Raw genomic sequence first — 13573 nt, 5'->3', positions numbered from 1 at the left:
AGTTACCAATTCAATGGAAGTGGGTCATTTAACAAGACTTTCATTCCATATTATGGCAAGTGCATGTCTTTATTCTCCTACTGAGGATATTACTTTGATACCTGAAAGTGTTTGAAGGAACCTGGGCTCATAAGTTAGATTTTCTGAAAGAGACAAATATGATGAGTTAGTTCTGGACACGAATTTTGAGCTAAAGCATTATTTATTTTATTATTTTATATGAGTCCTTATCTTTACATATATTATTTTGTAGGACCTTACGTCTACTTAAATACATGGTTCCAAACATGGTCTAACATTGATCTGTATTATTTATATACGATCATTTTGGATGAAACTAGGTGGTACAGGTCTGTGTACTGCTCAATATATGATCATATTAGACCAGTAGATTATTGATACTAGTTTTTGATCAAGATTTAAATTTATAGTTTCAAATATCATAGCATATGGAGGATACTACTGATATACACTTGAATTGATTATATAAGCATACTAAGTGAGAGAGAAAGTACTAGCACCACCAATTCATCCCACCATCCGAACTGAGGAGGCCACATAAGTAAAAGTATGGGAACCCCCATCAACTCTTTGCAGCCATCAACAGGGGATCAACCCATGATCCCTTTGTCCCGACTTCCCAAAGAAAGCTCATAAGACCCACTCTTGGCTGACACCACAATTGAAGAAATGGCCACGCCCTCGCATTAATGATTGATGGCATGGTTCACCTCCCTAACACCTCCCGTTCAGATGACTAAAGGAGGGATCACTCCTTGTGTGACTCAAAGTGACTAAAAGGTTAGATAGTGACCACCCTCCGGATCGCCCAATGTTAATGTCGACCTCGAGATAACACATCGGTATGTTGCCTCCATTAATGTCCCCTAACAAGCAAGGTAGGGGGCACCCTCACCAATCCTTGTCCTTGCTGTCAGGTGCCCAGGTATAAAAACCAAATCTAGGCTAAACAGGGGCAAGCGAGTGAACACTACACTTTTATAAATACTATTAACTCTCTCTTCCCCCATCCCTCTAACTTAAGCATTGGAGGGGTCACGTTGGGACATCCCACGGGCAAGGCGACTTGTTCTCTCAGACCAATGTGGGGAAATCTCGGGGGCGACATCACATGCGCAATGAAAGAATAGAAAATAAAATCTCCAAATTTCTCAAATATATGTTCGTTGTCGTGTGAAGATTAGTGCACAAAATTCTCGAAACTTAAAACTGCATATATTAAAGATTGTGTTACCTAGAGAGATCGTATATCCTTGAATCCCTACAAATATGTAAGAGATGATGAAGGAAGTCAAACGCCCTCTTCTCTAACAGTGATCCACATAGCAAGGCTGCAACGATACTCCTCAAATCTTCAGGCTTGTTATTTGAGGAGGAGAAGGGGAAAGGAGAATAGAAGATGACAACCCAAAGAGGCTCTAGCCTACGAACCATTAGTTCTCTCCTATTTATAGAGGTCTCCTATCAACTTAACCCTATTGGATCCTGCCATATTGGGTATTGGATCTCAATCCAACTATAATCTCTCTCTTATTGGATCTATATCCAATAATCTTTCTCTTATTGGATCTCATCCATATGATTCAATAATTCAATTGTTATTCATGTGATATATTTCCCAACAGTTATAAAGTGATATCAGAGTCAATACCACTCTGATACCATATGATTCAATAGTTATAAAGTGATAGTTATTGGACCCCAAGATTTCCCAACAGTGTCAATACCACTCTGGTAGGCGTTGCGATGAGTAAAGGTTCAAATCCAATACCACTCTGATACCATATGATTCAATAGTTATAAAGTGATATATTTCAAAATATAATAAGCAAAATGATTATGTTAGAACTCCTTTTCGCTTAGTGAATTATTATATCGATAATAATTCTCTCGACTCAACGACTACGGACGTACTAGGCCACTATGTTGCAGTCCCTAAACGATACAGGGGAATTCAATCAATTGGACATATCAATCCTCAGTTATCATATACCTATAGTCTCTAATTCATCTAATATCCTAGAGTCCATATATCGAGCATAGTATTGTCAAACCCATACAGTTTCTACTTGAGTCTTGCTCTAATCGGATTCTCCCAGAGAACTCTTTCTTTCTCAATCCGAATGACCCTAGCCAGGGATTTGTTTAAGCAAGAACACATTGAATATTCCTCTCATGACACTAAGATCGGATGATCCTCTATTAACACTCAATAGTCCTCGAAAGTTTGGATACCACTCTCGATGACCGGCTGTGCTAGATCTGGAACCTCCAGACTTATAAGTCTAGTATCAAAGAGTGAAGTACTTATATAAGATATTCTTGATGTCTCAATTCTAATGACCAGATATACCATTAAGACTATATAATTACTATCTGACTATAAGGCATCATCAACCATCTAGCATTTCATAAGCAGATCAATTAGTAAACTCCTTCTCCAATGAGCACATATATTGTATCCCTGGTGTCCCACATGAGCAGCTATGAGACTAGTTACATCCATCATATAGATGGGTATATAGCACACCAGTCTGTCTAGTTATCTCGATGTCCCTCTCGAGTTACTTTTGACCGGGATTATTTAGGGTATGTGTTTAAAGGTGAATCGGTTTCATTATCGTGACCTCATCACGATCCGATTCTCATTGCACATATATATATATATATAAAACAAGCAATATAAAGTGATAAAATATCAAATAATAATAATAAGCAAAATGACTGTGTGTCAAGTTACACGTGCCATCACTCACATGATTGGCTTGCAGAGCACCTATGACTAGCAATCTCCCACTTGACCTAAAGCAAATCATCTATGTGTCCCCATCAAACCCCTGTGACGCTCAAAGATAATCTGAGACAATGACTTTATCAATGGATCTGTGATGTTATCTTCGAATGGAACTCTTTCCACTACTATATCTCCTCGGGCCACGATCTATTTAATAAGTTGGAACATCCTCAGAACACTTCTGATGATACCTGAGTTCCTTCGTTTGAGCAATTACTCTGTTATTCTCACAATATAAGGGAATCAGCTCCTCGCTGCTTGGCACAACTCCCAAATCTGTGACGAACTTCTTCATCCATACTCTCTCCGTTGCTGCCTTTGTTGCGGTAATGTACTCCGCCTCTATGGTCGAGTCAGTTGTAGTATCTTGCTTGGAACTCTTCCAGCACATTGCTCCTCCATTCAGGGTATACACATATCCCGAATTTGACTTGCTATCATCGACATCAGATTGGAAACTCGAGTCCATGTAGCCTTCAACCTTGAGGCTACTATCTCTGTTGAGAAATCTTGGGGGCGACATCACATCCGCAGCGGAAGAACAAGAAGACAAAATCCCTGATTCCCAAAGAGATGTTCATCGTCGTGCAAAGATTGGTGCGCAAAATCCACGAAACTGAAAAACTACATATAGAGTAGATTGTGTTACCTAGGGAGATCGTATATCCTTGTTTCCTTGCAGATATTTAGGAGAGGGTGAAGGAGGTCAAGCGTCCTCCTCTCTAGCGGTGATCCACACAGCAGGGCTACGAAGACGCTCCTCAAAACTCCATGCCTGCTCTAAAGTGGAGAGGGGAAGGAGAATAGGAGAGGCAAGCAAAAGCTCTAGCCTATGAGGCTCTGAATCCCTCCTATTTATAGAGGTCCCCTGTCAAACCCTAATGGATCCTCCCCTAGTGGGTATTGGATCTGCATCCAATAACCCAAGCCTTTTAGATTAGTGGATCTCTATCCAATAATCTCTCATGGGCTCTTATTGGATCTCGTCCATGGGATTCAATAATTCAGGGGCTTATTGGATATCCAATAAGACAAAGGCTCCATCGGATATCTCATATCCGAACCTCTATTCATCGCAATGCCTACCATATGTGTGTGACCCTCTATGCCCAATATCGAGCTGGCCGTGAGTCATACCTGTCAGAACTCCTTCTAACTCGGTAAATTATTATCTCTGTAATAATTCACTCGACTCATCGACTACGGACGTACTAGGCCACTACGCTGTAGTCCCCAGACGATATAGGGGAATCCAATCCTTTAGACCAGTTTGTTCTTAGTAACCGTGTACCTATAGTCCCTCATCCATCTAATATCCCAGAGACTGTATATCGAGCATAGTGCTGTCAGACTCATACGGTTTCTACTCGAGTCTCGCTCTAATCGGATTCTCTTGGAGAACTCTTTCCCTCTTAACCCGAATGACCCTGGCCAGGGATTTATCTGAGCAAGAACACATGGGATATTCCTCTCATGACGCCGAGAGTTGATGATCCTCTATCGACACTCAATAGCCCTTGTAAGGTTGATTACCACTCCCAATGACCAGCTGTACTAGATCTGGGACAGCCAAACCTATAAGTCTGGTATCAAAGAGTGGAGCACTCATATAGGACATCCTTGGTGTCTCAAGTCTAAGAACCAGATATACCACTAGGACTACGGAATCGCTGTATGACAATAAGGCATCATCAACCATCCAGCATTCCGTAAGCGGATCAATTAGTGAATTCATTCTCCAATGAGCACCTGTACTGTATCCTAATGTCCCTACACGAGCAGCTATGAAACCAGCTGCATCCATCATATGGACGGGTATACAGCACACCAGTTTGTCTGGTTATCACGATGTCCCTCTCGAGTAACCTATGACCGGGATTATTTAGGATATGTGTTTAAAGGTGAATCGATCTCATTTTCGTGATCTCATCACAATCTGATTCCCATTGCATAAATCCAAGGACATCACAATATATATGTGCATATATGCAATAGTTATAAAGTGATATATGGCAAAATATAATAAGCAAAAATATTCTGTATCAAGTCACACGTGCCATCACTCACGTGATTGGCTTGCTGGGCATCTATGACTAGCAATCTCTCACTTGACCTAAAGCCAATCACCTATGTGTCTGATCCCCATCAGACCCCTGTGACGCTCAAAGACAATATGAGACAACGGCTTTGTCAGTGGATCTGCAATGTTATCTTCGGATGGAACTCTTTCCACTGCTACATCTCCTCGGGTTACAATCTCTTTGATAAGGTGGAACCTCCTCAGAACATGCTTAGATTTCTGATGAGACCTAGGTTCCTTCGCTTGAGCAATCGCCCCATTGTTGTCGCAATATAAGGAGATCGGCTCCTCGCTACCCGGCACGACTCCCAAATCTATGATAAACTTCTTCACCCCGAATTCGACTTACTATCATCGACATCAGACTGAAAACTTGAGTCTGTGTAGCCTTTAACCTTAAGGCTATTACCTCCATATACTAGTAAACCTTCTCAAGTACTTAAAAATACACTTTACTGCTTTCCAGTGCTCCAAGCCTGGATCCGCCTGATACCTGCTCGTGACACTTAGAGCATGCGCTATATCAGGCCTAGTACATAGCATGACATACATGATAGACCCTATTGCTGAGGCATAAGGTATCATATCCCATGTCTCATCGGTATAAGACCTCTCTTGGAATTTTTCATGCCAAACCTTTTGACAATGGTTTCTATGTACCTAGACTAGGACAAGCCAAGCATCCTCTTGGATCTATCTCTATATATTCTAATCCCCAAGATATAGGATGCTTCCCCAAAGTCCTTCATGGAGAAGTGTCTAGATAACCAAGCCATTACTGTGGATAGCATTCCTACGTCATTCCCAATGATCAGGATATCATCCACATATAACACCAAAAAGGTGATAGCGCTGCCACTTACCTTCTTGTACACACAAGGCTCATCTTCATTCTTAACGAAGTTATAAGATCTGATTGCCTCATCAAATCTTATGTTCCAAATTCGAGAAGCTTGCTTTAGTCCAAAATGGATCTAAGCAACCTACACACCTTATCTAGGCAGTTCTTGGACACGAATCCCTCAGGTTGCATCATATACACCTCCTCCTCGAGATTCCCATTGAGGAATTCGGTTTTCACATCCATCTGCCAGATCTCATACTCATAGTGTGCTGCAATAGCCAATAGAATTCTGATGGATTTCAGCATTGCTACGGGTGAGAAGGTTTCGTCGTAGTCAACACCTTGCCTTTGACGATACCCCTTAGCCACTAGCCTTGCTTTATAGGTCTCTACCTTTGTAACACCCCTCATTTTTTTAAAAATTTATAAATATTTATTTGTAAATATGAGGATTTTTTTAAAAATAATTCTTTAGCACTAAATATTTTTTTTATATATTGAAAATATTGTGAGGGACTAAAATGTGAATCTCACTAATTGAAGGTGATTGTGAAAGATTCACACTAAAAAAAAATAAAAAAATAAAAAAAATAAAATGGAGGACATGTGTCATTAGCAAGGATGAGCCACTTATATTTATTCTTAAGATAACACCTAAACCTCTATGCATGCTTGCCACCTCACTATTTTAGCATGAGCCAAACTTAAGTAATTTAAGGCACAATTGAGGGAAACTTTGCAGCCAACGTAACTTGAGAAGAGAAGAAGGAATTGAAGGAGAAGAGAAAGAAAAAGAATTGAAGAAGAAGAAGTTTTATCTTGGCTTAAGGCTTTGCATCAAATCCACCACATTTAGAAATCAAAACTTTTTAAAGCAAGTGTTCTAACCCATCCTAGAGATAAATTTTGATCCTTGTTTTCACCTTGATTTTGAGAAAATTGGGAGATTGTGGCTGCATGTAAGATATCTATGTCGTTTATACATCAAATATTGAATATGAAATTTTTTAGATTTTGACCTTTCAGTCCTCGTGTGATCATAACTTTTTGCACCAATTTTGGATTGAGGAAAAACCTCTTTCATACGAAAGGAGACTTATAGAGCTTTCTTTGACAAAAAAATTGAAAGATTTAGAGTAAATTTACCTATCCAAACAATTGAATGAAAAGACCTCATGTATTTGGTAAAACAAATACTATGAATTTTGACCTTCTATTACTAAATTGCTCATAACTCTCTAGTGAAAATTATGAATTATGTTAAACTTAGTTCTTTGAGACTAGATTTGCATATCTTTCTTTTGACACCTAATTTGGAAATTTTGAAGTATGTTTTCCTTCTGAAACATCTATTTAAATTGATTATATCAATTCTGCAAAATAGAGATGATCAATTCTGACCTTCTGTTACTGAATTGCTCATAACTCTCTAGTGAAAAATTCTGAATTATGCAAAACTTAGTTCTTTGGAAACTAGATTTGCATATCTTTCTTTTGACATATAATATAGAAATTTTGAAGTACGTTTGCCTTTTGAAAAATTTGATTAAATTGATTCTATCAATTCTGCAAAACAGATATAATTAATTCTGACCTTCTATTTCTAAATTACTCATAACTCTTTAGTGAAAATTTTAAATTATATAAAACTTAGTTCTTTGGAAACTAGATTCGCATATCTATCTTTTGACATATAATTTGGAAATTTTGAAGTATGTTTGCCTTCTGAAACATCTATTTAAATTGATCCTATCAATTCTGCAAAACAGAGATGATCAATTCTAACCTTCCTTTACTCTATTTGTTGTAACTTCCTGTTTTTAGTTCATCTAAAAATAGATTGATAAGCTTTCCAATGACACCCATTTTTAGTGAATTGGAGCATGCTTGGTTACTCAAACAATTCAGGAAATGTACCATTCAAATTCTATCAGAATTGAAAACTTTGTTAGGTTTTGCCTATTCAATTTTTATCCTATTGGAAATTTGATTTCTGCTGAATTCTTCTTCAATTGAGCTTTATATTAGTCTTTTGAAATTCTTGTATTGTTCATCCTGAAATTGTTATATGTTTGAAATTTATTATGTAATTCTTTGTTTGCATTTCCTTATTTGATAAAGGCACATGCATTTCTTCGTTGTTCCGCATGTGCTTCTGATATGTGCCAATGTTATTGTTCATATTACCCTTTTGTACTATGGTGTCTTGTGGGATATTGTGAACCTTTGCTAGAAATGGTAAAAGGAGTTATGCTTAGAGCCCGCGATTGCTCTGCCGGCCCCATTGACTTCACTCAGACGTGGGTGGATGGAGCTCCCAAACGTGGGAGACTTATGCTTGGTGGTCATCCAGAAATGGATGAATCACATTATGTATGTGGTCCCACAACGCCCTCTATGTTGTTGATATGATATCCAAAGCTTTGCTTATGAGTTTATATTTATGCTTTGGATAAAAAAAAAAATGGAATGCATGCTACATCAAAAATGACATACAAGCTTGTGTTTATTATTCAGTTCACTTGTTATACTTTGAAGTATTTCGTATGTCATTGTTATGCTCCCAAACACTCTTACACCTTTGATATGCTCCTAAATGCTTTATGTGCCATTTGATACATGTCTAAATGCTTCTTTTGCCAATGAAATGCTCCAATTTCCTTTCTCCTATTGTTATATCTAATGCCTATTTTCGAATGAAGTAACCCTTTATGATTTTTTTATATCTAATGAGATGATTCCAAATAAATGCTTGTATTTCTGCTTTTGTTATCTTGATACTAAGCCTGCTTGAACTTCTCCTATCGCCATGGATACGTTAGTCGCTTGCTGAGCTCTTTATGCTCACCCCGTTGCTATATAAATTTTTTAGGGTAGCTTGTCACGCACTGAAAGCTAGAATTGGGTTGAAGCAGTGAAAGGCTAGAAGATTTTTGAGCTAATCTTTGTTGGATGATAGTTTTTTTTGTTGTATAGTATACTTTACTGCTGATGTAATGTTAAGGATATGTTGATACTTATGTGTTGTAAAAGTTTAAAGGACCGCTCATGTTTATGGAATGATACGTTTAAGTTGTATAAGGATAAGAACTCATGGTAAATAATTATCTTTTTGTGATTTTATATATTTCTACGATTATGGATTTGTGTTGTGGTTGATATTTAGTTGAGTTGTCTTTAGATTTTGTGAATCTCTGAGTGAAGTGGATTATGATTTATGTAACATACATGTTTATGAATTGTGAATATCAATTTTGAATGATTCTTAGTATCCTCAAATTGTTAGATTGGATCCTAGATTGAATTGATGATGAATTATCATATTATTGATTTTAGATAGGGTCACACCTCATAAATGTGATAATTCGGGGGGGCGTGACAACCTTTTCATCTACTCCGATCTTTTTCTTAAAGATCCACTTGCAACCGATGGGTACAATACCTTCGGGCGTATCAACTAGGTTCCAAACCTTGTTGGAGTACATAGAATCCATCTCAGAATTCATGGCTTCCTAGAGTCTATACTCATAATAGCCTCCTCGTAGGTCTGAGGATCAATATCCTCAACATCCTCTCCTCTAATATGTCCCACATATATCTCAGGAGGATGGGATACTTTATCAAACTCAACCAACTCGACCAACTCAACCTACACCGGGAATCGATTCCTACTTATAACGATGGAAGGCCACGTGGGTCAATCTAATTGCCTCACGTTTACCGACTTAATATTATCGAAAGAGATATTTCTATGATTTGGTCTCCTAATATGACATGTCACATATATACATATTTAATATATATCTACATCGCATGCAAATATATATACATATCTAGTATGTGTATAAGCAATCACACCAGATGATCATGGACCACAACCTAATATGATTAGGCCCGAGCCACTAGGCCTAATCACTCACATCAATATCTGTGTACAATGGTGCATCTCCATGCCCTGTGATCGTCCATCTCGTCCTCGTCGGTTCCGTCGACATCTCGATGCATCTTCATGCATCGCGATCGTTTGTCTCATGGGTCCCGCTACCGCATCCACGCTTCCGCTGCACCTCCTCATGTGATTACAACTTAATCATAGGCACACATGCCCAACAATAAATGAGAAATATAATAGAGGCTCGCAGACCTCAATAATAATAATCACAAGTACACACATCACACGGTCCATGATCATCCGTCCACACATCATACAACACATGTATAAATAATCATCATCATGTAGGACTACTAGATAATGATAAAAATAATAATCAATTAAACTTTTTAATTAATTAGTATTTTATGAAATCAGGGACATATAGGGAATTTTTGAATTCATAAGGGTATTTTTGTAATTTGGATAAAAGATAGAAACTTGAATTTCTCAAATTCACAAGGGCAAAACTATCTTTTTGGCCCAAAAACCCTAAGCCCCTCTCCCTCTTTTGCTGCTGCTGCTGCCACCACTGTCGCCATCCTGCCGGCGGTGGGTTGTGCGACGGAGGGCGGGGTCGCTGCCCTCGCCTGCAAGCGGCACGGCCGCTGGCTGCACTGGCCCTGCAGTTGGGCGCCCCCGCGGGCGCTGCCGCTTCCGCGGGCGGGCGCCGCCCCCTCCGCGGGCGATTCTGCCTCGCCAAGCGGCCGCCCTTGCGAGGTTTTTGCCCGCGGGAGCAGCGGCCACAAGCGTCGCTGCCCTGCGGCGCATCACCAAGCTAGAGTAGTGGCCGCAGGCATAGTGCCCGCGCAGGTGGCCGCCGTGCCTGCGGCCCTACTTGCGGGCGCCGCCATAGGGGGCTGCTTGCACGCACGCGGCCTTGCGGCTGTTGCTGCAGGCTGGATGCCTGCACGCAGTTGGCAGTGGTGCCATCTGCGACGGTAGCGAGGGCAGCAACAATTGCTGCCCTTTTTCGTTTTTGCATCAACAATTTTGACGTCAAAAAGCTTCTCCAAAACACAACACATGTAGTTCAAAACCAATCTATCACACGAACAACCTGACTCTGATACCACTATTGGGAAATCTTGGGGTCCAATAACTATCACTTTATAACTATTGAATCATATGGTATCAGAGTGGTATTGACTCTGATATCACTTTATAACTGTTGGGAAATATATCACACGAATAACTATTGAATTATTGAATCATATGGATGAGATCCAATAAGAGAAAGATTATTGGATAGAGATCCAATAAGAGAGAGATTATTGGATAGAGTCAATACCACTCTGGTAGGCATTGCGATGAGTAAAGGTTCAAATCCAATACCACTCTGATACCATATGATTCAATAGTTATAAAGTGATATATTTCAAAATATAATAAGCAAAAAGATTATGTATCAAGTCACACGTGCCATCACTCACGTGATTGGCTTGTTGGGCACCTATGACTAGCAATCTCCATATACTAGTAAAAGATCCTTAGTCCTTCTCAAGTACTTAAGGATATACTTTACTGCTTTTCAATGCTCCAAGCCTGGATTCGCTTGATACCTGCTTGTGACACTGAAAGCCAGCGCTATATCAGACCCGGTACATAGCATCACATACATGATAGACTCTATTGTTGAGGCATAGGGTATCCTATCTATGTTCACCCTTTCTTCAGAAGTATTTGGGGACATACTCCTAAAAAGCGATATCTCATGTCTCTTTGCTTGTCCCTTCCTCGGGCGTAGGCATCACTGTATCAAAGACGTATACGATTTTCTCCACTGTGAGAACAATTCTCAAGTTACAGAGCCAATTCGTATAATTCGGACTAGTGGTGCGGTTGACATCAAGTATGCTACGTAAGGTATTTAAAAGCGATATTTTTCTAAAAATAAAAATGCAGTAGAAATAAATAATATGTAGATTTTGTAGAAAAATAAACAATCAAGATATAGACTTCTATCTTAATATGCTCCCACTATTTTACTAGCAAGTCACACAACACCCTCAACACGTGAAACAGAAGTCCCCGGTAGACTTTTAGTAGGGATCGAGATCCAATCAGCGTCTTAGTGTAACCTCGAGGGATTATATCAATCACACTAAGCCCAAAAGGTAGGCAACTCTTGCCGATCATAACTTTTTGTGATTCTCATCCTATTCGGCCTCTGAACCACCATGATCTCAAGGGACTCGACCAACCATGATTATCGGTTAAGTCAACACCATCATTACAAGATGAGTTTAATTCAATGATATATCATCGAGGGACTCGACCAAGCATCTAATGTCCTTAAGTCACTGGTGACATCTCTATATCATAGGCAAGATAGCGAATCACAATATAGGTGAGCCTCGAGGGACTAGACCAACTCAACCTATATCGAGAATCGGTCCCTACCTATAACGATGGAAGGCCATGTTGGTTAATCTAATTGCTTCAAGTTTACCGACTTAATATTATTGAGAGAGGGGTTTCTTTGATTTGGTCTCCTAATATGACATGTCACACACATACATACTTAATATATATCTACATCGTATGCAAATATATATACATATCTAGTAGGTGTACAAGTAATCACACATCACATGAGCAATCACACCAAATGATCATGGATCGTAACCTAATGTGATCAGGCCCGAGCCAGTTGGCCTAATCACTCACATTAAGATCTATGTGTGCAGCGGTGTATCTCTATACCTTGTGATCGTCCATCTCGTCATTGTTAGTTCTATCGGCATCTCGACGCATCTCCATGCATCATGATCGTTTGTCTCGTGGGTTTCGCTATTGCTTTCATGCTCCTCCTATGCCTTCTCGTATAATTACAACTTAATCATAGACACACAGGCCCCAATAATAATAATCACAAGTACACACTTCTCACAGCCCATGATCATCCGTCGACATATCATACATCACATATACACATCATCATCATGTAGGACTGCTAGATAATAATAATAATAATAATAATAATAATAATAATAATAATAATAATAATAATCAATAAATTTTTTAATTAATTAATATTTTTTTAAATCAAGGATATGTAGGAAATTTTCTAAATTATGAGAGGTATTTTCATAACTTAGACAAAGGGACAAAATCTAAAATTTCTCAAATTCATAGGGGCAAAACAATCTTTTTGCCCAAAAACCCTACTGCTGTTCTCCCTCTCCTCTACTGTGGTCACCGCCACCCTGTTAGCGACGACCCTCTATGACAGGGGACAGGGTCGCTACCCTTGCCTGTGGGCGGTGTGCCTTCGAGCGGCTCCGCCCATGTAGGTGGGCTCCCCCGCGGGTAGCGCCGCCTCCGCAGGCGATGCTGCCTTGCCGGACGGGAACCCTTATAGGTCTTGTTGCCCCTACGGGCGATTCTGCTCGTAGGCGTAGTGCCCACAAGCACCGCTGCCCCCGCGGTGCCTTTGCTTATGGGTTGTTGGCCCCCACAGGCAACTAGCGATTGCAAGAAACGCTAGCGGGCTACCGATCCCTGCAGGCTGCCGACCGTCGGTAGCAAGCCTACTGCACGTAGATGGCAGCACTACCATCTACGAGGGTAGCAAGGGCAACAACAGTTGCTTCCCTTTCTCACTTTTATATTAACGATTTTGATGCCAAAAGCTTCTCCAAAACACAACACACGAAGTTCAAAACCAATCTTTCGCACAAACAACTTAGCTCTGATACCACCGTGGGAAAATCTGGGGGCAACATCATATGTGCAACGGAAGAACAAAAAATAAAATTCCTAAATTTCTCAAAGATGTGTTCGTCGTCGTGCGAAGATTGGTGCGCAAAATCCATGAAACTTAAAACTATATATATTCAAGATTATGTTACCTAGGGAGATCATATATCACTAAATCCCTATAGATTTGTAGGAGAGGAT

At 39.7% G+C, this 13573-nt stretch overlaps 1 protein-coding gene across 1 annotated transcript; it reads left to right on the top strand.

Annotated features, from left to right (window-relative positions):
- The first annotated feature begins 9419 nt into the window (after positions 1–9419).
- On the top strand, positions 9420–10615 carry LOC135679610 (uncharacterized). Its single transcript, XM_065193567.1, has 2 exons — positions 9420–9435; positions 10134–10615. The coding sequence occupies exons 1-2, from the start codon at positions 9420–9422 to the stop codon at positions 10613–10615; spliced, it is 498 nt and encodes a 165-aa protein (XP_065049639.1).
- Positions 10616–13573: the final 2958 nt, after the last annotated feature.

Source organism: Musa acuminata, chromosome BXJ1-1 (assembly GCF_036884655.1).
Source record: "Musa acuminata AAA Group cultivar baxijiao chromosome BXJ1-1, Cavendish_Baxijiao_AAA, whole genome shotgun sequence".
Lineage (NCBI taxonomy): Eukaryota > Viridiplantae > Streptophyta > Magnoliopsida > Zingiberales > Musaceae > Musa > Musa acuminata.
The sequence above is the reverse complement of the archived record's forward strand: the minus strand, read 5'-3'. Positions and strand labels throughout refer to the sequence as shown.